This window comes from Procambarus clarkii, chromosome 38 (assembly GCF_040958095.1).
Source record: "Procambarus clarkii isolate CNS0578487 chromosome 38, FALCON_Pclarkii_2.0, whole genome shotgun sequence".
Classification (NCBI taxonomy): Eukaryota; Metazoa; Arthropoda; class Malacostraca; order Decapoda; family Cambaridae; genus Procambarus; species Procambarus clarkii.
The window spans coordinates 5,310,952-5,337,409 of NC_091187.1; the positions used below are offsets into that span (position 1 = coordinate 5,310,952).

At 43.5% G+C, this 26,458-nt stretch overlaps 2 protein-coding genes across 2 annotated transcripts in view; one reads left to right on the forward strand and one right to left on the reverse strand.

Annotated features, from left to right (window-relative positions):
- The window catches only part of LOC138372367 (uncharacterized), a 79,659-nt gene that overhangs the window by 44,802 nt on the left and 8,399 nt on the right, over nucleotides 1-26,458 (reverse strand). Inside the window, exon 2 of the mRNA XM_069337668.1 lies at nucleotides 25,243-25,313. The gene's annotated coding sequence lies outside the window, so the exon portion shown is untranslated. The remainder of the gene's footprint in view (nucleotides 1-25,242; nucleotides 25,314-26,458) is intronic.
- Nucleotides 15,408-15,851, forward strand: LOC138372149 (piggyBac transposable element-derived protein 4-like). Its single transcript, XM_069337462.1, has one exon. It carries the CDS (start codon nucleotides 15,408-15,410, stop codon nucleotides 15,849-15,851), a length of 444 nt encoding a protein of 147 aa, XP_069193563.1.

The window sequence follows — 26,458 nt, forward strand, 5'->3', positions numbered from 1 at the left end:
GATTAACATATCCACAGAATGGCCAATATTTTTTATAAATATATCCCGGAGTATAGGATAATATTTTTAGGTAACATATTGCAGCAGTTGGGCCGCTTGTAAGCCGTAACAAAACCCGTCCTTACTAAGACTAACAAAACCCGTCCTTACTTTCTTACGAATAATGGAAGGAAATGTATGTATCGTATGTGATAATGGAGGAAAGATCAAGTATTCTTAGTTTAAGTTGGTCTTAGTCCCTCGAAAGGGAAGACAACGAAGGGAGCGCAAGTCCCTCAAGATGCTCAAAAAGTAATGGGAGTACTTAAGCGAATTTTTTTTGTGGGAGATTCCCAGGTGAGGTATTTGGCTAAAACGTTTTGTGCCAGGGATAGGGGGAACAAGTTAGGGGGTTTGCTATTCGGGAGCAGGAGTTGGTGATTCATTCATTCATTGTTAACAACATGAATGATATTATGGCTGGAAATGGGAACAATCAGTGTATCAGTGCCGGTGAAAATGTTCTAGGACGAGTTAGGAGTGAGACACTGATATAGAGGTCTAAGACAGCCATGGAATTAGTTAGGAGCAAGGGAGGAATCCCGGTCATATGTGGCATTCTTCCAAGAAAGGGAGTTGGAGATGATTAGTTGATGAGAGCACTTGGTGTCAATTGCTGACTGGACAAATATTACAAATTAAATGCAATATCATTCATAGATAACTGGGAACACTTCAATGGAAGAAGTGACATGTATGCTCAGGACGGAGTGCATCTATCTAGGGCTGGGGTGGTTGCTGTTGCCAACTCATTGGAACCTGTGGTTGGAGGGATTTGTTTGGGTTTAAACTGTAACTGGATAGTGATATAGAAATTGATATGGAGAAAGGAGGAAGTAAAAGTATGTGTTAGTAGAGAAAGCAAATTGGCTAAATAAACAGGGAAAGAGAAACGCCTCAAAATAACAATACACTTAAGGTATATTACACGAATAGTAGGAGTCTAAGAAACAAAATAAACAATTCAAAAGCTCGTCTGCACAGAAAAAAATTCTATTATTGCACTTACCGAAACATTGATGAAAGTAGAAAATAGAGAACTATTAGCTGAATATCAAATAAACAGATTTAAACTGTTTCACACAGATATTAGACGAGGAAGGGGGAGTAGCCATATATGTTGGGGAAAATTTGAAATGTAGTCTCAAAGAGGGTATCAAAACTGAGCCACATACAGAAACTATTTGGTTAGAATTAAAGGAAAAAGCTAAAAATCTTATAATAGGAGTTATATAAAATCCACCAAACTTAGACAGGATGGAAGCAAAGCATCTATGGGATGAAATATCTAGAGCATCTAGGTCAAGCAGTATTTGTGTCAGGAGTGACTTTAATTTTAGTTGAATAAACTGGATTAACAGAACTGGGGAATAATGAAGCAGAAGATTTTCTAAAATTAATTGATGATTACTTTCTTAATCATCACATTAAGGAACCAACATGGGAAAATAATATTTTAAACGTAGTGTTAACAGGGAAACACAAATTAATGAAATTGAAATAGGGAACAGAGATCATAAAGAAATCAGATTTAGCGTAGAATGGAATAGATTTATATGAGAAAATTCTGTTAAGGTGCCAGATTTTCAAAAAGCTGATTTTAATGTTCAAAGAATTATTTTGGGTGAAATGGAGTGGAAAGTCCTGGGCATGGGGAGTGGGCTGATCTTGGTGCGAGACGAGAACCCAGCAATTGGTGATGTAAAGAGGGATTTCAATGTGTATTCAAAATTTAACTTATCTAAAAAAATTCTAAATAAAGCACAGGAACGTAGTATGCCATACAAATTGAATAGATCGAATTCTAATGACCCGAAATGGATAACAAAGGATCTGAAGAACCTTATATGTAGAAAGAGAGCTTGGTACAAAAGGATTAGAAATGGGGAATTCAGTTTAAAACAAGAATTCATCCAACTGGTTAGAAATGTTAAAAAACCAGCATTGAATGTAATGAAACACCATTTTCTGAGTGAGTCCCTTCGACTCCCCAGAGCTATCGAGGCTGATAAAGACATCCCTAACCTTTGGCATCAGTCAGTGTGGATGGAGTTCTAGGCCTACCAGGGACCACAAGCCCTCTCAGAGAGGCACGAGGAACAATGGCCTATAGAAATGCACATGTGATTTGGAGCATTCTATATCTGCCATCGACAGGGACAGGCACCCTGAAAGGTAAGCGTCTCAAAACAAACCCATATTCTGGTTAAAACAACAAAAATAGCCAAACAAGTGGACAGAACTCCCCAAATGAAAACGAGCAATCAAGCATGATGTCACACGAGCTGTGCAGCATGTCTGCGCAGCTCCACCCTCCCCGGGAGGGGGGGGTGGAACTGTCCAACTTAGGCTGGCTGTCAAAACATGCGAAAAAACGCCAACCAAGGGGAGGGGGGGGTTTGACGGGGAGCCTCCAGGGGTTAACCCAGAAAATGGCGTTTCATTACATTCAACATTGGTTTTCTGGGGGAAACCCCTTCGGCTCCCTGGAACTACTTAACCAAAGATAAAAACTAGAGGAACTTACTCGGGAGTCGATCAATACTCACATCTCAACATGAAATCGAGACAATAGGCTGCAACCACCGACCCAAAGCAACACAGGCCCGACTAGGCCCAGGAACATTCATAAGGTAGCATGCAGCCAGGACCCTGTTTGACCGCCAAAAAACCCATGCCCGATTGTCAGCCCAAGAAATGTTACCGAAGATGGCAGCAAGAGCAGCAAACTTACGAACGTCATGGGCACGGAGATAGACCACAAGCTAGGTGAACCGAATAACCCTGCGGAAAACCTGAGAGACCCAAACCCGGGAACAGGGAAGAATGGAAACCGGAGCAATCCAAAGCGCGTCCCCGGCCACTGAGGCTGTGGCATGCAAATAACGGCAGAGCTCTGCAACCGGACGCAACACATGATAAACCCCGGCCTGACCAAAGTTAATTGATGATCTCTGTCAGAAAAGAAGGCTGCTGCAAGCAAACAACCTAACACAAAGGACCCAAGGAGTAGAAACCCCTGCGCCGGAGAGGGCATGAAGCTCCCCCGACCCGACCCCCAGAGGCCAATGCTAATAAGAAAAGAGCCTCCGAAAAACAATCCAGAACTGAAGGGGTCACAAGAAACTGAGGATAAGAGAGGAGAAAGCCCCAAATCGAAGGACCAGGACGGCTCAAGCGGCACATGAGCAGGCCGGAGGTGAACCACGCCAGAGACAGCTCGCGAATTGGTGCAGAAGGAACACCAAAACCAAAGCAAACTGGAGCAGCTCCACCAGTGCTGCACAAGACAAGGTGACAGTATGTGGTAAGATGACAGTCCTAAACCTCCACAAAAGAAGGATAAGACTACACCAAAAAAACGTAGCCTACCTACGAAAGAACAAAAAGAAAAGGGAAGGACCGCCAAAAAAAACATACCGCTGCCGAGACGAAGCACGCAGGTGGGACACCATCAACAAAGCCACCTGAACACCAACAGATGGTAAGAGACTCGAGACAGAAGTACCAGACTGGAAGACTCGAGGCGGAAACCGAACCAGCCCCGTCGCAGATCGGACCGAGCATGGGAAGAGGCGGAGCTGCGGGAAAACCCCGGATGCGAACACTGAGCAAGCAGCGCCGGAAATCAAGGCAAGCAAGGAACCAGATGGAACGTCTGCCATACAGAAAATTCCCCAATACTAGCGAGCTCCTCAGGAGATCGGAGACGCCGTGGTCCCGTCGCGAAACTCGTGAGAAGTGTCATCTTGAGATGAGGAACGTGTCAACTGGTGGGTTAAGCCAGGAAACCAGGAACTCAACCCGGCGAGCCGGGAAAGAACCAACTCGGGTGAGCAGACATGCCCCTTCCAGGGGGAAACCCTCCAGGACCCCTGAAGGACCAACAAGTTCGACAACAGATAACAACATGAAGCCGCTAGCAGAAAAACGCCGAACCACAGACGCTGCAAACAGCAAGAACTAAATTGCGACGAAAACCTAAGAGTCAGGGCCCAGGTCGAGGTCAATGAGAAAGTAAGCACCACGACCCGAAATGCAAGACGCGATGCAAAAAATAGGGACCCGAATCCCGCAGGAGCAATGCAACCAGCCCCGGCAAGGCAGAACGACGCACGCAAAGCCATGTATGAGAACTAACCAGGACATGAACAGCACGAAAACAAAAACATGCCATCCAGAATGAAACACAAAGAAAAGGCCAGAGCCAGGGCCGTAAACCTAGCACCTCCTGACCCAATGAAAAGACACTGTAGGGGCAGGAGAGGACAAACGGAATCTACATCCACCTGCATACAGGGCAACCCAGAAGCTGGTAATGACATACAAGGAGAAGATGAAAGAACACAGGATCATAACTGAGCGCGCGAACTGTGCAAAATCAGGGAACTGAACATGGACATAGTCCAACCTAGCACAAACATTAGTATAGCCAATATGCACATACTAAAAAACACAATGTGTAGTATAGAGATAGGAAATGACCTTAAAGACAGTCCAAGCACCAACAGCTAGGGACAAGAGAGTAGAAGCAATATGAGGAACAAAGAAATCTGAGGGGAGCAAATGGGAATGTCATGAACTGGACCTACTACTACACACACACACACAGAATCCAATGGATATGGAGGGCTCACCCAGGAACTGCACGACGGTCAATGAACGAGTGTCCAGAGAGCATGGTGGGAGTCAAAGAAGGAGTGGCTAGAGGCAAGAAAAGACCCAGGCACTGAAAGACTAAAGAAAGAACTCGAAAGACGGAGCTGTGCCCCCACCATGTAATGAATAACAATATAGATTGACATAGAAAGGACACGGTAAGAAGCATGCAATGGCCCATACAAAATGCCACAAACAATACCCAACACTCCGTGAACTGCGAACCAGCACCTGGCCAAAAGTGTTGCCAGATCGTATAAGCTCACCTGTAGAGCGTATGCACTATCGTGTCATGACACAGCATAGCCTTATAATATTCCAGGAGCATCGCTAGTGGAATACAGCCAGAGTTGCATGTGCAGGAGGAGAAGACGAGGAGTAGAGGTGGATGCGGAGTCATACACCCGTATGCAGAGAAAAGAACTAGGTGTCCTCCCCATATACATATTCTAGAACACCCCCAGTATCTATTGGGCTCTGACTGGAGAGATAAGAGGAGCGAGAGCGGCGAAGTACCCGAGAGAAAAGGACGCGGAACACCAACACTTGTGTACACTGTCCATAAACAAAACAAACACCCGTGGCGCATGTGCAGGACACATGAGGTCTGAACCACACAGTTTCCTGGCTACCCACTTGGTAGGGGAGGGTGCCAACTAGGTACATTTAACGATTATTATCAATGCCGAGACAGAGCACGGAGAGAAGATGTAAGTATAAATAATTAGATATAGTATCAAAAACCAAGAAGGAGCACTGAAGAGGACCAACGAGTCCTATAAAGAACTAGAGATAAGCCTCACCGGAAGCTGCCAGACGTTCCAATAATATGGGAAGTATCGAAGACCTTCCTGAACCTTCGAGATCCTAGAGAAGCAAAGAAAATCATGAAGGCTCATATGGGCCTAGCAATATCCGAGACCAATGGTCATGCAGGATCCTGATACGAGGAGAACAAGACTGTGACATGATGGAGAATACATGTCCTAGATAAGAAGGGTGAGAAAGTGGCGAAAAGTACCCACCGGCAGGACGGAACCGACTGACACGAAGGGACATGGAACCGAACTCGGGGAGGGGCTGACACCCAAAAAACTCGTACGCAGAGGGGGAAAAGGAAACCTTACTCTCCATAATGGCAAGCCCCTGCTCAGAGGGTTGGAAAACCCCAGCAGGGTCCATTGAGGCCCAAAACTCCCAAGGCAACTCCTCCCCAACCCTAGGAACCTTCACATCAGGCCCCGGGAGCGAGTCATCCACCAAAGCCCCGTCCTCACAAGAAAATGCCAGAAAAGCAGAATGAGAGGGGGCCCATTGGTCAGACCTTGGTGCTACAGCTGGAGGAACTGACTCGAATGCCTCCATCGACTCCCTGGAAGGGGCAACCTCCGACACTGACCGAGTATCAGAAACCTCTAAACCCTGCCTCAACTACGAAGCCCTCAGACGCTTCGGCGCAGGAAGCAAGGGGGGGGGGGAGACAGAACGAACCACAGCAGGGGCTGAACAAGGGGGTGTGGACTGAATCAAGGTCGAAGCGACCAACAACCCCAAGTCCTGGTAACTATAAGTAAAACGGGGCATCCGGGGAAGCAACTAACGAAGCATGCAACACCTGACCCCCCCTGTGCCCGAAGAAAATCATCATCAGAGTGGGTGAATTGAGTCACAAACAAGCAACAGTGCTCACAGGACTTAGGGTCGAAGGTGTCACTAACCCAACAGGCAGCATGACGGAGGCAAACACAATGAGCGTTGCCCTGAGACAAGGGGACAGAGCAACCCTCAAACGTGCACAAAGTGAGAGGAGACCCAGGGTCACATCCATCGGACCCGTGCACCTCCTTGGGAACTCCCGGGGCCCTTACACTGGTATCGCTAAGGGTAAGCCCAGGCGGGGTACTGCTAACCGGTACCTAACAAGTCTACCAAACAAACTGCAAAAGCTGAACAACCGGGTCGTATCCACGTATGGGGGCGAAGCAGGGGGTATCACCAGACACAAGAAGTCAACACCCTAACTAACAGGGGCAAGGGACACAAAGGCAGACCCCCTACCAGGCTAAAACACAAAAAAGAAAAACCCTGCAAAAGGATAACATACCCAAGAGGAACAGAGCCGGCTGCTGTAATAGGTGAAAATTAGCTGTGCAGTACCCCGCGCCCCACCAGTGCAAAAAACTACCACTTACCCCAAGGTAAACAAAAGAGGAAAACCCTCAACACTTGGGGTGGTCAATTACCAAGCAGCAAAAGACCATAGAGGTAGACCCTTGTGAGAGTTTTTGTAGTTAACTGTGAGAAGTTTTGGAATAAATTGAAATTGGTATAAGGAATTTTAGCTCGGAAAATTTCTAAGAACTTTCTTTATTCTTTAACCTTTATTCCTGTCGTGATATTCAACTAGGTCGTCTGAGGAAGAACTTGCTTAGCTAACACACCAGTGTAGTAACCAGCTCATTCCTCACTTTGGGACCATGTATGAACAATTGACTAGGCGCGAGCAAACGCCGAGACCCAAATGAAAATTGAAATCCCCCCCCCCACTTAGGCCGCCGACCTTTGCCAATCGCCGAAGCGAATCTAACGAGTAGGTCACGGGCTCTCACAACAATAATTTATTGTTGTGTGGTGCCGTATATTTGATCCAAAGCTCAGAAAATTAGTCTCAATTTTATTAGACGAGTGTGAAGAACATTTGCATAACAATAATAATGTGTGGGGGTGTAACGAAAAGACAGTGTTAACCATAACAACTTGGTTTATTCAATAAAGTACTAACTACTACAACAAAACAAAAAGAAATGTCAATGACGTTACTCGAAATCCTTCCTGTGACACTATCAATGACAGCTAGACACCAGCCCCTCGGACTGCATAATGAACTAACTCGAACATAAGCGTGACCACAGAGGAATCAACAAGAAACAAGAACTAACAGATCTATAATCACAATTACAACAAATGACACAGTAGGTTCTGAAATACATCTCCAGTAACCTCCTAACTGTTCTACGCCTCAGTGCAGTCTACTCCTGCAACAGCGGTTGCAATGCAATCAAATCAGTAGTCTTTCAATGACAACAATAACTAATGGGTTCACTGGCAACTCCAGCACCCTTCCTCAAATTAATCCTAACGTTAACACTCCGTCCCACGGACGATCAACAATCAATAACAATTGATTTACGTTAATAACACAATAACATTTACGTTAATAACAAGGTAACATTTACGTTAAATTAACAACTCTTACAACTGTCACTAGTAACGCGGAAATCAAACAACACTCTACCCGTCGAGCATTCAGTGAGAAAATCCCATTAATCCCTGTACTTCCAGACAGCGGATTAATCTCTTTACTAGTTATGTTAATTTACGTTAATCGGTTACTAATCACTCAGCGATGGTAAACTCTGATTTACAATGTCCAAAGTGCTAAGAGAACGGTAATCACTCGTGATTACCTTTAGAGTAATTAATTACTATCCTCAAGATCAATAATTAAACAATTAAAATACGCAATCTTTCACACTAGCTCAGCAATTTACATTAAGGTACGAATTCCATCTAAGCCTTCCATACTCAGACCAATTCAGGCGACTAATAACAGTAATTAGCCCCACGTTTACGTTATTCTAAAATGACGCTACTCCTCCCACGAGTCAATCAAGTGCCGGTACTTCCGGGCAGATAACGACGTTACGTTAATGGAACAATGTAGCCTTCGTGTGAGTCGATCAAACAAGGATCGAGATTAATTACTTTGACTTCCTGAAACACGTCAATTACCCGGCCCACTGACCGTTAATTACGACAGACAATACTGTCTCCACTCGATCATCCGGACTATATGGGAAGGACCCCCAGCCGGATTATCACATTTTTCGGATAATGGTACTTTTTCACCTACGAGTGCAAAAGTGACCATTTCCAACTATTTTTATACTACAAACAACATAATTTGAATTGCCTTGCCACATACAATTATTAAATATTCAACTAGAAACCTCAACTTACCTTGTTGGTGTTCGTCTTCTTGATTGATGCCACACATCTTGAAGTTAAAAATTCTTAACAATTTACGTAACCTATACTAACACAACACTAAAATTAACACTTAAAATTACTGTACAGTTCATTAAGCTAAGTTAGTTTTGACTGCCAGCTGCTGAAGCCTCACTGGTTGAGGGCATTTGGGTTGCCTGTGAGGCCTCACTTGTTGAAGGTGCTTGCTTGCACCTCACTTGTTGAAGCGCTTGCATGCCCTCACTTGTTGAAGGCGCTTGGCTTGCCTGTGCCGCCTCACTTGTTAAAGGCGCTTGCTTGTGCCTCACTTGTTGAAAGCGCTTGGCTTGCCTGTGGCGCCTCACTTGTTGAAAGCGCTTGGCTTGCCTGTGGCGCCTCACTTGTTGAAAGCGCTTGGCTTGCCTATAATGCCTCACTTGTTGAAGGAGCTTGGCTTGCCTGTGGCGCCTCACTTGTTGAAGGCGCTTGGCTGCTTGTGACGCCTCACTGTTTGAACAACACGTAACTTGTCTTTAATTGCTAGGACAATCTTCTTCCTCTTAACACTTCCAGAACGATTGATGCTGCTACCAGACATATTCTTGGCCAAAAATGTTCAAAATTACTATGAAAATTAAGAAAGTTATTTAAAAAAATATTTCACTAATGGCGCAACACTGTGAGGCCGCACTGGTTGAGGCGTATAACTGTGACTTGTCTTTAATTGTTAGGACAACTTTCTTCCTCTTAACACCTCCAGAACGATTGATGCTGCTACCAGACATAGTCTTGGCCAAAAATGTTCAAAGTTACTATGAAAATAAAAAAGTTATTTAAAAAAATATTTCACTAATGGCGCAGCACTGTGTATAACACGAGGGACGGACGCACATGGGTTGACCAGTGTTGGACAGGTCCACTTGGGGCAGCCATAGCGTTACGTAGGCCGCAAGGAGGAAAAAAATTCACAATATTTTTTAAGGAAACTTCAGCCTGTGCACAATGCTTTTAGGAAACTTATTTATTTGTTATTACATAATTACTAGTAGTTATTTTATTTGTTTTTGGCTATGATTAATTGTTCTAAAATTAATGGTAATTCCTGTACCCAGGTAGTCCCTCCTGACGCACCCCTCCCACCCTCCCAACACCACCCACCCACCCCACCCCCACCTACACCATGCGCCTCGAGTCTCGGGCAGACGGGATTAATACCGTATGGCCTGCCTCATGTTTTCATATACGGACAAAGGCACGATTATCTGGGGGACTGACCGGATAGTGTAATTTCTGCAGAAAACCTGCTTTAATCCGGTCCCTGTGGCTATTTTGGCCGGATATTGTGATAACTTTATCCGTTCACGATTTTGGCCGTATAAGGGCGTTTTTCGGATGTTCGAATACCGGATAATCGCGGGGTTACAGTACTCTAATTCTTATCTGGCTGATGGCTAGGCTCCTCGAGACTACCGTAGCTGCTTGCAGGAAAGTATATTAACCCAAACGTATTCTACATTACTCAAATTGTCAAAGAACAAATTCTCTTAAAGCAATGGGCGTTCCCTTGGTTACGTTATATTAATTGCCTCGCAATCACCTCACTGAATACTGGACTTCGATGTCCTACCAGATAACCAGGAGAATATATGGTACCCAAGTACTCGTCTACAGCCGAGTTCCCCCACGACAATGACAAATCACACTAACAAATCACAGTGATTTACGTTACAATCTGGTTGCTATGACAATACTGCAGAATCTAGCAAAATAACATACAGGACATGAACCCTCTAGAACACTGCCCCACAATGGTTTTACTGAACTGCAATCACATACGGTGATTGCTCAACACTAGCAACAATCACCATCAAATAACAACCCCCTTTGCAATAACACACACGGCAAGTACTCTAATTTCCAAATATTAGAATACTGCACACACTTACTTACTTACTGCTGCAAATGACCCCTAGAACATAGGTCAATATATTGCAATCACCACACAGTAAATAACACAATAACACTGGGCACCGTGACACTACGATTATATATATATATAATTACTGCTGACACATGTAGCCTACAGCTATCAAACGTTATTGGGAACACTAAGGAGAGTCTCACACTCCTTAAATCACATGGGTGAGTGATTTATCGGTCACGCATGCTGATAAACACTCGAGAGTCACGTTACTCGACAGAGCGGGGGCGGTCTCTCTAGACGGCCTCGTCACTCACCAAAACTCACCAAAATTACGTTAATTATTACTGCAACCACAATATATATTTATATAAATCACACTTGTCACGGCCCTGGGAACAATACAAGAAATTTAAGTCCACTGTGGTACACTCCACCATAATCATTGCCAGGAATCGCTGGCGTTACACATACCTGAGCGCTCAGTGTTGGAATTCCACACCTGCAAGACCACACATGGAAATGATATCACTCCGTCCCACGGACGATCAAAATGATTACCACAATGGAATATTAAAATTAGTACATGGACATCCTCTCAGTCCTTGGCTAATCTATGTATATTCTGTTCCCGTGTGTACCCACACACACACACAAACTGTACGTCTGTGTACACCAGACTTAAGTCCCTCTGGACTGACAAGATGACAACACAGGTGATTAATCTCCTCGCCCACAATTCACTCCACCTGAACAGGTGCTGCATGACAATGTGACGGAACACTTGACCTTGAATTCAAGCTTTAGAGACTACTAATCACCAGAAATACACACATAGGTACTTACTCATTCACACTGCTGGCTTTACACACCATTCCCATACATCAGGCACCCCACTATAGGTGGCTGGCTCGTCCCAAGTGGCGTAAGCGGCGGTAGTTCCTGACCGTAGTACTTATACGGAAAATTGGCGCACACTCGAACCCCTCCCACTCAACACGGCTGAGTTCGCACCCTCGACTCCCCGGTGAAGTGAAGCGTTGATACCCAGGTGACGCGCACAACGATGGCGTCTCACTCGAACACGGGAAATTGCCTTAACACTGACATGAATTTCCCCGTTGCCATCGACTGCTACAGAGCACTAGCAAGTCTAATCATCACTGGTATGGGATCTACGAGTCTGTTGCTGCTCGTATGCACATTCCCCCACGATCCCAGATCACTGTACCTCTACCCCCTGAATAACAATGTCTTAAACCCCTCCAAGCGACGACTTCGGCCGGATTCTGTGACGACCGTTGTCGTAGGTGAAGCAGGAAGCATCAGCAGTGAAGTAGTCCAGCCACCACGACGCCCTATACTCCAATTTGGCCGAATTGAGTACAGGAAGCGTCCTGACAAGGTGGCGGCTGAGTTCAGAATGCTGCTACACCGGCTATCCCCGCGTCCTTCTCGAAATAACCAATGAGAGGAAGGCATACAGCGGCCTACCCCTCTCATCCAATCAGCGACGGTGTAGCATAGCCCCTAGGGCAACCCCAAGATGGCCGACCAACATGGCGGCTCAAGATATTTACTAAGATGGCGGCTGGTTTCCAAGACAACCACTCAAGAGGCCAGCGAGCGAGCGCGGGAGGCCCACACACCCACGCCGGCGGCTAGCTGTTCCCGCCAAAGCTGAGTCTGGCCTCAAAGCCATACAATGAGATGATGCTATCAGCTCTAGCACTGTCCACAGACATGCCACCCCGGCCAGGGTAACATTTATGGACTGCTGATGACTGGGGCTCTCACATGAGCCCAAACACTAGATGTTTCGGTTGCTGGTTACCAAACTTAAGTCCGCCCACTTAACAAGTGCACTTAACAAGTGTACTGGCTCCCATAGGCATAAGAGCACTATTGTAAGTGAGCTGGTGAACCATCTCCTCACAACCCTAATGTGACTTGTAACCCCAAACCCCAAGGGCAGTACTTACAGGGCACTCAAGGAAGGTAACCCTAAGCACATGCAGCTCCAGTACCTGTGAATACCTCCCAGCTCACAATCCACAGTAAGAGCAGTACTGAATACCAAGCACAGCACAGCAAGAGAATCCAGAGCTGAAGCCACCCGACCGTGCCACTATCTGCTTGATACCTGCTTGATGGGGTTCTGGGAGTTCTTCTACTCCCCAAGCCCGGCGCGAGGCCAGGCTCGACTTGTGAGAGTATGGTCCACCAGGCTGTTGCTTGGAGCGGTCCACAGGCCTACATACCCACTACAGCCCGGCTGATCTGGAATTTCTCTTAGAAAACAGTTCAGTTTTCTCTTGAAGATGTCCATGATTGTTCCGGCAATATTTCTTATGCTCGCTGGGAGGACGTTGAACAACCGCGGACCTCTGAACTTCATAGTGTTCTCTGATTGTGCCTATGGCACCTCTGTTCTTCACTGGTTCAATCTTGCATTTTCTTCCATATCGTTCACTTTAGTACATTGTTATTTTACTGTGTAGATTTGGGACATGGCCCTCCAGTATTTTCCATGTGTATATTATTTGGTATCTCTCTCGTCTCCTTTCTGCAGAGTACATTTGGAGAGCTTTGAGACGATCCCAATAATTTATCTCGTTTATGCGTGCCGTATGTGTTCTCTGTATTCCCTCTATTTCAGCAATCTCTCCTGCTCTGAAGGGGTAAGTGAGTACTGAGCAGTACTCGAGATGGGACAACACAAGTGACTTCAAGAGTACAACCATTGTGATGGGATCCCTGGATTTGAAAGTTCTCGTAATCCATCCTATCATTTTTCTGGCTGACGCAATATTTGCTTGGTTATGCTCCCTAAACGTTAGATCGTCGGACATCATTATTCCCAAATCCTTGACAAGCTGTTTTTCTACTATGGGAAGATTCAATTGTGTTTTGTACCCTGTATTATGTTTCAGATCCTCATTTTTGCCGTACCTGAGTACCTGAAATTTATCACTGTTAAACATCATGTTATTTTCTGCTGCCCAATCGAAAACTTTGTTGACATCTTCTTGTAATTTTTCAATGTCTTCAGCAGAGGTAATTTTCATGCTGATTTTTGTGTCATCTGCGAAGGATGACACGAAGCTGTGACGTGTGTTTTTGTCTATATCTGATATGAGAATAATGAACAGTAGCGGTGCAAGGACTGTACCTCGAGGTACAGAGCTTTTAACTTTGCTTGGACTCGATTTTATTTGATTGACTGTTGCTCTTTGTGTTCTGTTCGACAGGAAATTGAGTATCCAGCGTCCTACTTTTCCAGTTATTCCCTTTGACCTCATTTTGTGTGCTATCACCCCATGGTCACATTTGTCGAACGCCTTTGCAAAGTCTCTGTATACAACATCTGCATTTTGCTTTTCTTCTAGAGCTTCTGTGATTTTGTCATAGTGGTTGAGTAACTGTGACAGACAGGATCTTCCTGTTCTAAATCCATGTTGTCCTGGGTTGTGCAACTCATTGTTTTCCATAAAACTAGAAATTTGATTCCTAATCACTCTTTCAAGCACTTTTATTATGTGTGATGTTAGTGCAACTGGCCTATAATTTTTTGCCAAGGCTTTACTCCCCCCCTTGTGCAAAGGAGCTATATTTGCAGATTTAAGTGCTGCTGGTATCTCCCCTGTATCTAGGCTCTTTCTCCATATTACGCTGAGTGCTCGTGCTACTGGTACTTTACATTCCTTTATGAATATATCATGGCGTGGTATCGGTGAACGGTTCTGGTTGCCTGCCTCAGGTAGAAGAGGAGGTCGATGATGATGACCTCTGGTGGGAGGCGTATTGAGATCAATGCCATCTAGGTTGTGGCTTCAATTTACAATGTCAATTTCCCGGTGAAAGGGTGTTATCCTAGGGCCACCTAGTATACTGTCTGTCTAGCTAATGACGTTTTATCTTCACAGAGGTGACAAGGGCGGCGATGGCGTCGAGGAGGGCAGTTCACCTTGGGCAGGACTAAGTGGTCGCCGTCGGTAAGAGCAGCATGTTAGCTGCTGATGTATGCAGTGTTGTATGGCCTGACATACCCGGGATTGGCCAGAAAGAGTTACGAGACGACAGGACAATGGTGCGTCTGTTGAGAAGTGCTGCTAGTAAGCGACTAGAGACTTCTGCCAGGGTGCTAGCTACCCCTGTATGTGACTATGTGAGATCCCTGTCAGTGTGTTGTTGAAACCCTCTGCCAGTGTGTATCTGGAGAGTGGAGGTGGGGTATTGGCACATCGTGAAGATACGTTGTCTATGGACTGGCCTCATTGTGAAGGTGAACTCGCCAGTCGTTTGCCATTAGGTATGGACGAAGTGTACCTGGTGTCACGGTAATCTCTCTAGGAAGACATTCGGCCTGCTCCATTATCACCTATTCTATCATACCATGTCTATATATTCAAGAACTGCAGCCACAAGAGCAACAACAACACCTCTCAAAACGTCTAGACAGAGTAAAGACTGCCTTGTTCCATCCCCAGTGTTCAACAGATACATGTCACGTGATAGGTTCCTGTTGATTCTCAGGTGCCTGCACTTTGAAAATAATGCAAATGAGGAAAGACACGACAGACTTTAGAAGGTGCGGAAAGTTTTCAGTGACATGAGAGGCAAGTTCTGTGACTATTTTGTACCTGGACAGAATGTAATGATTGACGAATCGCTTGTACTCTTCAAGGGGCGACTTGCGTTCAGGAAGTACATCCCATCAAAGCGGTACTGATTTGGACTAAAGTTTTTCATGCTATGCGACTGTGAAACTGGTATCGTCATGTACATGATTCTGTATTCAAGTGCAGACGTCGACATACCAGTTCAAGATCCACACGGGTTCTCCGGCAGTGTCGTAAAAATCCTCATGGAACCGTTGCTGAACAAGGGGCATATCCTGTTCACCGACAACTACTATACAAGGCCTTTGTTGACCAGATACCTCCTTGCCCACAACACTGGCGTATGTGGCACTGTGAAGGCCCACAGGAGGGAAATGCCAGTGTTTGGCATAGGTATTTCAGTGGGTGATTGCCGGTTGCGTAAGTGTGACAATACGTTATCAGTGCGGTGGAGGGACAGATGTAAGGTGAATATGCTGACAACAATTCACATTGATGCCATGTTGGACAGTGGCAAAGTCCACTTTCAAGTGCGCTTCCCCATGTATAAACCAGACTGTGTCATAGACTATAACGTGAACATGCGCCTCGTCGATAAATGAGACATGATGCTTGGTGCAGTGGAGTGCGTGTGCAAGTCTGTGAAGTGAACGAAAAAGTTCTCCCACCTAATAGATGTTGCAGTGCTCAACTGCTTCAATATGTACCTGGTAAAATCTGGCAGGGAACCGTCAATACGTACATTCAGTGCTGGTGTTGTGTCACAGCTGCTAGTAAAGTATGGCAAGGAGGGCTCCGTTGCACTGTGTGGGGTGCAAGCAACATTGCCACACACAGCTCCAGACAAACTGTGGGATAACGAGAACTTCGGAGTACACATGCTCGAGTATATGCCAGGCTCAGCATCACGGGAGAAGGGTAAACATGCGTGTATAGTATGCAGGAACACTACCCGCAGAGAACAAAAGCGAAGATGCATCAGTACCTGGTGCGTGGAGTGAAAGGTGCCACTGTGCCCCGTTGGCTGTTTCGCAGCATATCACACATTCACAGAGTACTGAGTGTGTTTATGGTGTATGTATATAGTGTGTGATACTGTATAGTGTGTATACAGAGTGTAAATATAAATATATTATCATGATACATTGCAAATATGTGCAGGATAAGTGAACACTTTTGTGATGCACGTAACAGTGTTTACGAACAGTACAGATGTTCTACTGCCATAATATAGTGTACTTGCTCATTATACATAGGATTGGCATGTAAAAACAAATAAATTATATTTGGAACTATGCACAAAAAATTTAAAAAATATATATTCGCGGCAGCGCGCACATCCTGCCCCGGGAGTGTACGCAATGGGCAAACGGGGAATGATGACGTCAAGCACCAACTTACGGACCCCATAGCAGCCAAAGTACAATTTAGAATTTCTGTTACTATACCAATATTCAAGGAAGTGTTTTTGACACTTTGAAAACAAAAAATAATTTTTTCCAGAGAATTTATTTCGTGCGCACTGGTTGTCATATTTGGAAGCCGAGCAGTTGAGGGGTTAAACTTTAAGTACATCAGTGTCTCCAGCCCATACATGTCTGTTTCTATGGCTTACCCTTATCCAGCTTGTCTTATTACCATATGATATTACTGTACTACAATCTTAAGAGATTACTGAATTTTTAATTTGATTAATTATCTGTATCCTATTTTATTAATTATTTTGAATCCGAATCTATATATTTATTCATAATCTTAATTTAATTGTCTAATTCTCATTTTGTTTTCCTCTCTTTTTTTTTGGCCTGTTTATATTACATAGACTTGCCCAGCTTGTAATATTACCATATGATTTATGGTAATATTACCATATTACCAATATTATTCTAATTCTTAACTTAGCTAATTATTTGTATTCTAGTAGATTAATTATTTGAATCTTAATTTGTTTACTTATGAAATCTTAATTTGATTAATTATCTAACTTCCCAGTTCTATTGTTTATTATTTTTAATATTATATCTGCTAAATTTTATTACTTAATTATCTCCTGAATAATATTTGCAATCACTTCTCTACTCTTGCATTTTTTTTTTTCAAATACAGTGCATTCTCACGCTAACGAACTCCATTCTAACGAATTTCCAGTCTGAACGAATTGCATTCGGCACTAAATGTTCAGTGGAACATACAAATGTTCATTTGTGTTGTTCCACTGATGGTGATGACCTAGTCCGGCATGGCAGGGCAGGTGAGAGCTGTGTACTGTAGTACACAGCTCTCACCTGCACAGCTAATAGTGTAGTATGATATATTTATATAATAAAATATGTGAACTATCGCTATACTCAAAAGTATCATGTACATAGTGATTCAGTTATTATGTTCATTAACCACTGCACTGCTCTGCATTAAAATATGCAGCCCGTCCTCCAAACAAAGATCCAAAAGTGATTCCATCCACCCGCCAAACCCCCTGTTTATGAATGAAAAGCGGTTTACACACGACTCACATCTGATTTCGTTCGAACACTTCCGGAACAAGTGCTTCACTGACGAGTTTTGTTCGAACCACAACGCTATAAATGCTTCACCCACGTACTACAAATGCAAATAATCGCCAACCGAACCTAAACACCTAACCTAACCTAACCTATGCCTATATATGCACAATATGCTAATATATTATAACATTAATTTATATTTGAGAAAATTCTTGTTTTGAATGAACAGCAAGTTAAAATTTATGAATGCGTCTGTGGGGGCGACCGCTGGATGTAATGGACTTGAGTCGAGGACAGGTTGAAATATGACACCCCTGTGGTGCGCCAAAAATAAATTCTTTCCCAAAATTTTTTGTTTCTTCTTATATTGTTAAAATGAAGCCTCTGATTACGGGAAACATAAAAAAAAATATTGTATGTGACATACTTTAGCTGTGATGGAGCTGGGAAGTTGAGCAAATTACGGGTGGTGAGCGATGGAGTGCTCGGGTTCACTTGACCCCGCCACCCCATAGGACAGCAGTTACCGCGAAAATAAAGTTTCATAATTACTGTATTTTGATGTTTCTCATTCGTTTTTTCTCTGCTTTTTGCTGTAATATATTTTCAAAAGTGTGTAATTTGTGGAATTTGTATAGTTCAATGTGTGGAACATTTCTTTGCTCAAAATTATGGGGCTCATGTATGTGACATATATATTATATATTCTACGATAAATCAGTAGTTTTTGCTGTTATTACTATATATACATACATTGTATATACCTATCTACATATGTGTTCACTATAACGAACCACTAAGTTGGTATTGTGAGCTCAAAAACAAAAGAGGGCTGCCACACCCAGCCAGCCCTCACTCCTTCAACACCATACTCACCAACATTCCTCCTCCCACAATACTTATTGTGGGAGGAGGAAGTCGCACAGTAAACGATGCTAGGAAACAACGCTACCTCCCTCACCAAAATGGCTTCTCTCAACATACTACTTTTGCTGTTATTACACTACCTTGGTTACCTTGAGGTGCTTCCGGGGCTTAGTGTCCCCGCGGCCCGGTCGTCGACTAGGCCTCCTGGTTGCTGAACTGATCAACCAGGCTGTTAGACGCGGCTGTTCGCAGCCTGATGTATGAGTCACAGCCTGGTTGATCATGTATCCTTTGGAGGTGCTTATCCAGTTCTCTCTTGAACACTGTGAGGGGTCGGCCAGTTATGCCCCTTATGTGTAGTGGAAGCGTGTTGAACAGTCTCGGGCCTCTGATGTTGATAGAGTTCTCTCTCAGAGTACCTGTTGCACCTCTGCTTTTCAACGGGGGTATTCTGCACATCCTGCCATGTCTTCTGGTCTCATGTGATGTTATTTCTGTGTGCAGGTTTGGGACCAGCCCCTCTAATATTTTCCACGTGTAAATTATTATGTATCTCTCCCGCCTGCACTCAAGGGAGTACAGATTTAGGCTCTTTAGTCGGTCCAAGTAATTTAGATGTTTTACTGAGTGGATTCTAGCAGTCAAGGATCTCTGCACGCTCTCCAGGTCACCAATTTCTCCAGCTTTGAAAGGGGCTGTCATTGTGCAGCAGTATTCCACTCTAGAAAGCACAAGCATTTTGAAAAGTATCATCATCGGTATAGCATCTCTAGTGTGAAAAGTTCTTGTTATCCAACCTGTCATTTTTCTTGCAGTTGTGACGGCTACTTTATTGTGTTCTTTAAAGGTAAGGTCTTCCGACATGAGTACACCCAGATGCTTTACATTGCCTTTTCGTTCTATGTTATGATTTGCCTGAGTTTTGTACGTGGTTTCTGTTTTTATATTTTCAATTTTTCCATAGCGCATGAGCTGGAACTTATCCTCATTAAACACCATATTATTTTCTGTAGCCCATAGAAAGACCTGATCTACATCTGATTGGAGGTTTGCCGTGTCCTCTATGTTGCGAACTCTCATGAAAATCCTAGCGTCATCTGCAAAGGATGATACACTCTATACATACACGTTATATATAAGTACTCCATCTGTGTTCACCATAGCAAACCACTAAGTTGGTATGGTGAGTTCAAAAAACAAGCCAGCCCTGCCACACCCCAACCATTTCTCGCACTTTCTTACAGTCAATATTGACTTATTTAATACGTGCATATGTGACATACTAAACATACTAGTTTACCTTGAAAAGCTTCATAGAAAACACTGACCTTACCTAACCTTCTTAGTATGTTAAGATAAGCATCTTATTTCTTCGTAATTGCAATTATTACTTAACCTATACCTATAATAGGTTAAGTAATACTTATTACAATTATTACTTAACCTATACTTATAATAGGTTATATAAACATGTTATATAAAAGTATCTACACGTTTTGTTCACCGTAACAACAACTAAGCTGATATGATGTCCAAACAACATAATGGCAACAAAAAACTGCTTGACAAGTCACACAGCAGAAGATGCTACCTTCCTCACCAAAATGGTTCCTCCCATTATACTCTTTTGCTGTTATACACTATATACACACGTTATATTTAAGTATCAACATTTGTGTTCACCATAACGAACTACTAAGCTGGTATGATGAGTCCAGACAATACCATGTTGCCACACAACCAGCAGGCAACGCCTCCTCTCCCTCCCTCCTCACCAAGATTACTCCTTCCACCATACTACTCACATCGCTAATTCTCACCACAATCCTGCTATTATCAGAATCCTGGTCACTATATCCTGTAGAGGAATAATTTTCCACATGGTTTTTATTTTCTAAGGAACCTTAGAAGTCGTTTATAGATTCTTACATGGATGAAATAATGGCAGTGTGCTGTGGCTAGTGCTGTGAACATCTTGAACAGCATTGATTCACTGATATCTGAACATTGTACAGTCTCTATCACAGTCAGGCTCTTCTGTAATACTATCATGGCTAAATAATACCAGTTATATATATATATTTTAACATTTTTAGGTGATGCTGTGGTAACAAGCTGAACAAAAGTGCCTTTAGCTCATAGTGTGAGCGCCAGCCTTAGTTGCTCACTCAGTACTGAGGCTCTCATACCCGGAATGTTGCCCATGATTTTTTTTTATATGGCGTCTGTTTACGAAAGCCCCGAGGAAGCTGATGTCAATCCCATGTAGCAGCGAGAGCTTTGAATGCTATGCTATACCTACGAGCGCCCTGAGACGCCTTGCGCACCACCAATCTAGAGCCTCAAGGTGCATTGTGCAGTGCAGTGCTTAAACAATAAAAAAATATTTATACTGTTATTACACTATATGCACATATTATGCAAAAGTATCTACATTTGTGCTCACCATAACGAATACTATCATCACAAATAATGGCAGTTACATATATATTTTGACATTTTTAGGCGATGCTGTGATCACAAGTTTAAACCGTACACCAGGTGTACACCTGGTGCCGCTGAGACGAAACAGCGACATCACGGCGAGGAATCGTTGCACACCGTGGACCAGGAGCTGAAGCCTGTCTACACAAAGTACGGGTGCTACGTGAACGTGAGGTAAAATCACGTGAACATGAGGGTCTTGATTCCTCATGTGGTGCCATGCAGCGGCGCTTGGCTGGGCGAGACGCTGCTGACGCGACAAAATTTTGCTTGGTACAGTAACACCACTGGCACAAGCGACAGGCGTGGTAATACTATGCTCTGAATCCACTTCATTAAAACCAGAAAGAGAGTCACCTTCCTCTGACTCGTTGCCCAAAATATCCTCATACTCTAAATAAGCACAAGAACTGTGTGGTCGTGGGTGAATTGGAGTAGACACTGGGCGAGCCGGCACTGGTAAGCGTGTAGGCCTCGCCATGGGAGGAGACTGTATCTCATATTCACTGTCTGTGCTACTATCATCGGTCATTTGTGTGTAGTCCTTATCAATGTCAGTCATCAAAATCACTTTCCTCATCATCAGAAAAAAAATCACTAGTTATTTGCTCTTGGGTAAGTGATCGTGTGGTGCGTGCCTCTGAGGCATTTGGCCATGCGCTCGCCATGGTGACTGCTGGGTAACTGAGGCCTCCCATACATTAGTGGCGAGAGCTGGATTTTTGTACAAAATGGCGGCTGTTTACTATAGCCCCTGGACAGGGTATGGCCCCCCCCCTACCCCACTGGCCATTCAAATGTTATGTGATACTCCATCACGTCATATGATGTGTTGCGCACTTTTGCATAACTTACTCAACACGTAATATGACATGTTGTGCAGTTTAACAGTTAATACATTTACCATCACTAGTTAATGACAACATCATAATTAAGGGACCCAGTGCATGTGGAGGCTTTTCCAAATATGAAAAATAGTGAAAAATTTCTAAAAATCTTCTTTTATTTGGCATCAGTGTCATGAAAATTTCATCCCAATATGTTAAAAAATGGATTTTTTACAATTTATTTTTTTATAAATGTGTGCGCATCTGGCGGCAACCTGTTCTGATAACAAAAATAACACCTCCTATTATCTGGAAATCAGGAATAAAGAGATGCAAGCACCTGTCCGACACCCAAAGAAAATGAGTAGTAGTAAAGAGGGTCGACAAAGTGGATATGGCACTGGTGTCACCTAAAGGGCCAGATTTCACACATAATAATGAGTTAGTATGTTATTATGCTGTATTCTACTATGCATCATATAAATACATTACCCAATGGAAATATTTCTTATGCCCCTTTATACAAAAAGACAACTACTTTTTTTTTTTTAATTTTTTTCCCTTTTGTTTCTATGTGGATTTTGTTGTGACTTTTACATCTTGGAGAATACATACCCGGCACTAAGCATGTGAAGTTTGAACAAAATTGGTCAACATGTTAATCATCACCACATGGCTAAAGTTGTGACTTTGATTATTTTTGGCAGATTTATTTGCAGACTTCAAACACTATTCTCTTTGTCCATTTAGCTTGCATTCATGAATGAGGACCAGATGAGAGCCTTATCACTAATAAATGGGTAATAAAGTTATTGCAATATATATATATATATATATATATATATATATATATATATATATATATATATATATATATATATATGTTTCGTTATATCATAAGACCATAAGAATGAAAGTAACTGCAGAAGGCCTTTTGGCCCATATAAGGCCGTTCCTATTTATATCCACCCAATCTCATTTATTTATATGTCTAACCTACTGTTAGACAGTTAACCCTCAAACCGCGCATATCATATATAAATGATATCAGTGACAAAACCGAAACCGCGCACATCATTTATATATGATTTCTTGTCTAGCGCTATAATTTAAACGCCCCGCCTGGGATAGGGGCAGCTATAGTACAGCCACGACCGATAGTTGCCAGATGCCACCTAGAAAAAAAATCCAGGCCAACATTCTTGGGTGTGAGAGCATCAGTATTGAGCAAGCCACCAAGGCTGGCGCACGCAGCACGAGCTCACAGCACCGCTGTTCAGCTTGTGACCACAGCATCGCCTACAAATACCATAATATAAATGATACTGCTATTATTTAGCAGTGATAGTATTACTGAAGCCCCCTGACTGTGATAAAACTGACCAGGATTCTGATAATAGCAGGATTGTGGTGATATTTAGGGCTGTGCTCCATGGAGGGAGGAGTAAGGCTGTGGAGGGAGGGTTGTGGCATAGTCTTCTGACTGTGTGTGGCCACCATTTATTGACTGCACTCACCATACCAGCTTAGTGGTTCGCCATGGTGAACACAAATGTAGATACTTATATATAACGTGTGTATAGTGTGAGATAACAGCAAGAGGAGTAGGTTGGGAGCCGCCATTTTGGATAGGTAGATACTTATATATAATGTGTGTATATAGCGTAATAACACCACAAACAATATTGTTGGAGGAGAAATATTAGTGCGTCTGGCCTTGAGGGCGGCCGCCGATCAGCTGACTGTGTGAGTAGCTACGTCTTCGTGTCTTTACTCACCATAAAAGCTTAGATGTACAGTTATTATGAACAAAAATGTAAATACTTATATATAACGTCTGTGTATAGTGAATAAATGCAAAAACAGTATTGTGGGAGGAGAATGAGGGTGAGTGAGGTGTTGTTGAAGGAGGGAGTGGCAGCGAGTGGCTCGCTGGTGTGTGGCGGTCACTCCTCGTTGCTTTTCGACTCACAAGACCAACTTAGTAGTTGGTTATGGTGAACAAAACATGCAGATACTTATATATAACCTGTGTATATAGTGTAACAACAGCAAAACTATTTGTTTATTGTTTGATATGAGCATAATAATTGAATCACTAATATGCACACCATAATTTTGAGTACAGCGATGGTTCACACATTTTATTATATAAATATGCCACAATTCACTGTGTGGAATAATATTACTGCAAAAAAACTAAGAAAAAATCAATCAGAGACATTGAAATAATTAGGTAATAATATATTTGTGGCAACTGCCGTCTGACAGCTCGGGCGGAGTAGACCTCGTCTGGCGAAGGCTCTGCCAACGCCCCTTTTTTGCCACACATCCCTACCCTATTGCGGCTAAAATATGCCACCTACGATTTTTTTGTTATTTTTTCCGTGATCAGGGAACAAAAATGAACACTTCTATAAGACGAAAGAATTTTTTGGATTTTTTTTGTTGCACCTGTGGGTGTGAATTCCATTTGGGCCCCTAGCGGTTTGATGGTTAAGGGGCCCAGTGTCTGTTCTTCAATTATCCCTATATTTTTTTTTTTTGGGGGGGGGAGGGGAGCGAAATTTTTCATGACTTCATTTCAACACATATTGACCTACAACTTTTACATATTCGAGTACAAATGCCAAGCAATCTTAATTATAACCTAAAAGATATGTCATAAATTAGAAGTACTATATTCATTGTCGAGAACTTTAAATGCCTTTTTCAATGTGAAAAACATTTTCATCTTTGAGACTTAATAAAAAATTCAGTTTCTGACCGATTCTCATAATTTTTACATATTATGTGCAAAGTTCTTAGTGATAAGGTTCCTAGTGAATCCTAGAAATATTTTGCGTATAAATTTGGCACATATTTGGATGGCCCCATTCAAAAAATGTTTTACAGTAAACTATACTCCAAAACAATAATTTTCTCACTAGCAATTGAACGTTGTAAGCCATTCTGAGACCATAATGAATAAAATAACAATTGGTGACATTGTAAAATATTTATAGTAATATGATATTGTGATTTTTTTGTTTACTTTTTTCGTTCATGTTGTGATGTTGATTTATAAGGAACAATTAGAGCATTTGCCATGAGGATTATGCACAAAACAAATTGAGTGTGTATAAGGAAGTTTTGGTGCCCCATGCACCAGGCCCGTTAATACACTCGTCATCACTGGTAAATGACAACACCAACATTAATACACTAGTTAATGAAAATATCTTGATTAATACACTCACATTCACTGGTTATTGACATCAACATGATAAACACACACACTGGTAGTACAGTAAGAATAAAATTGTCCTTACCATCATTAATGGGCAGAAGTTGTGTTTGCTATCGTCCTGGGTAGCCGAGCAGAGACTGGAAGCAGTATTACCTATTAAGGCAAAATAAAACAAATTTAAGGTTTCTATGACTAAAATTTTCCCACCAAAACATAGTAAATGTTTAGAAAAATTAAATAATTTTTTTTAGGTATTGTGCTTTGAGCAAAAGTAAGGAGGATGGGCAGGAGTAAGGAGGATGGGCAGGAGTAAGGAGGGTGGGCAGGAGTAAGGAGGATGGGCAGGAGTAAGGAGGATGGGCAGGAGTAAGGAGGATGGGCAGGAGTAAGGAGGATGGGCAGGAGGTAAGGAGGATGGGCAGGAGTAAGGAGGGTGGGCAGGAGTAAGGAGGATGGGCAGGAGTAAGGAGGATGGGCAGGAGTAAGGAGGATGGGCAGGAGTAAGGAGGGTGGGCAGGAGTAAGGAGGATGGGCAGGAGTAAGGAGGATGGGCAGGAGTAAGGAGGATGGGCAGGAGTAAGGAGGGTGGGCAGGAGTAAGGAGGGTGGGAAGGAGTAAGGAGGGTGGGCAGGAGTAAGGAGGATGGGCAGGAGTAAGGAGGGTGGGCAGGAGTAAGGAGGGTGGGCAGGAGTAAGGAGGATGGGCAGGAGTAAGGAGGATGGGCAGGAGTAAGGAGGATGGGCAGGAGTAAGGAGGGTGGGCAGGAGTAAGGAGGATGGGAAGGAGTAAGGAGGGTGGGGCAAGAGTAAGGAGGGTGGGCAAGAGTAAGGAGGGTGGGCAGGAGTAAGGAGGGTGGGCAGGAGTAAGGAGGGTGGGCAGGAGTAAGGAGGGTGGGCAGGAGTAAGGAGGGTGGGCAAGAGTAAGGAGGGTGGGCAGGAGTAAGGAGGGTGGGCAGGAGTAAGGAGGGTGGGCAGGAGTAAGGAGGGTGGGCAGGAGTAAGGAGGGTGGGCAGGAGTAAGGAGGGTGGGCAGGAGTAAGGAGGGTGGGCAGGAGTAAAGATGGTGGGCAGGAGTAAGGAGGGTGGGGCAGGAGTAAGGAGGGTGGGCAGGAGTAAGGAGGGTGGGCAGGAGTAAGGAGGGTGGGCAGGAGTAAGGAGGGTGGGCAGGAGTAAGGAGGATGGGCAGGAGTAAGGAGGGTGGGGCAGGAGTAAGGAGGATGGGCAGGAGTAAGGAGGGTGGGCAGGAGTAAGGAGGATAGGCAGGAGTAAGGAGGGTGGGCAGGAGTAAAGATGGTGGGCA

Bases quoted from the DNA above. Each gene is read 5' to 3' on its own strand.
- LOC138372149 (XM_069337462.1), top strand. From the start codon at position 15,408: ATGTACATGATTCTGTATTCAAGTGCAGACGTCGACATACCAGTTCAA.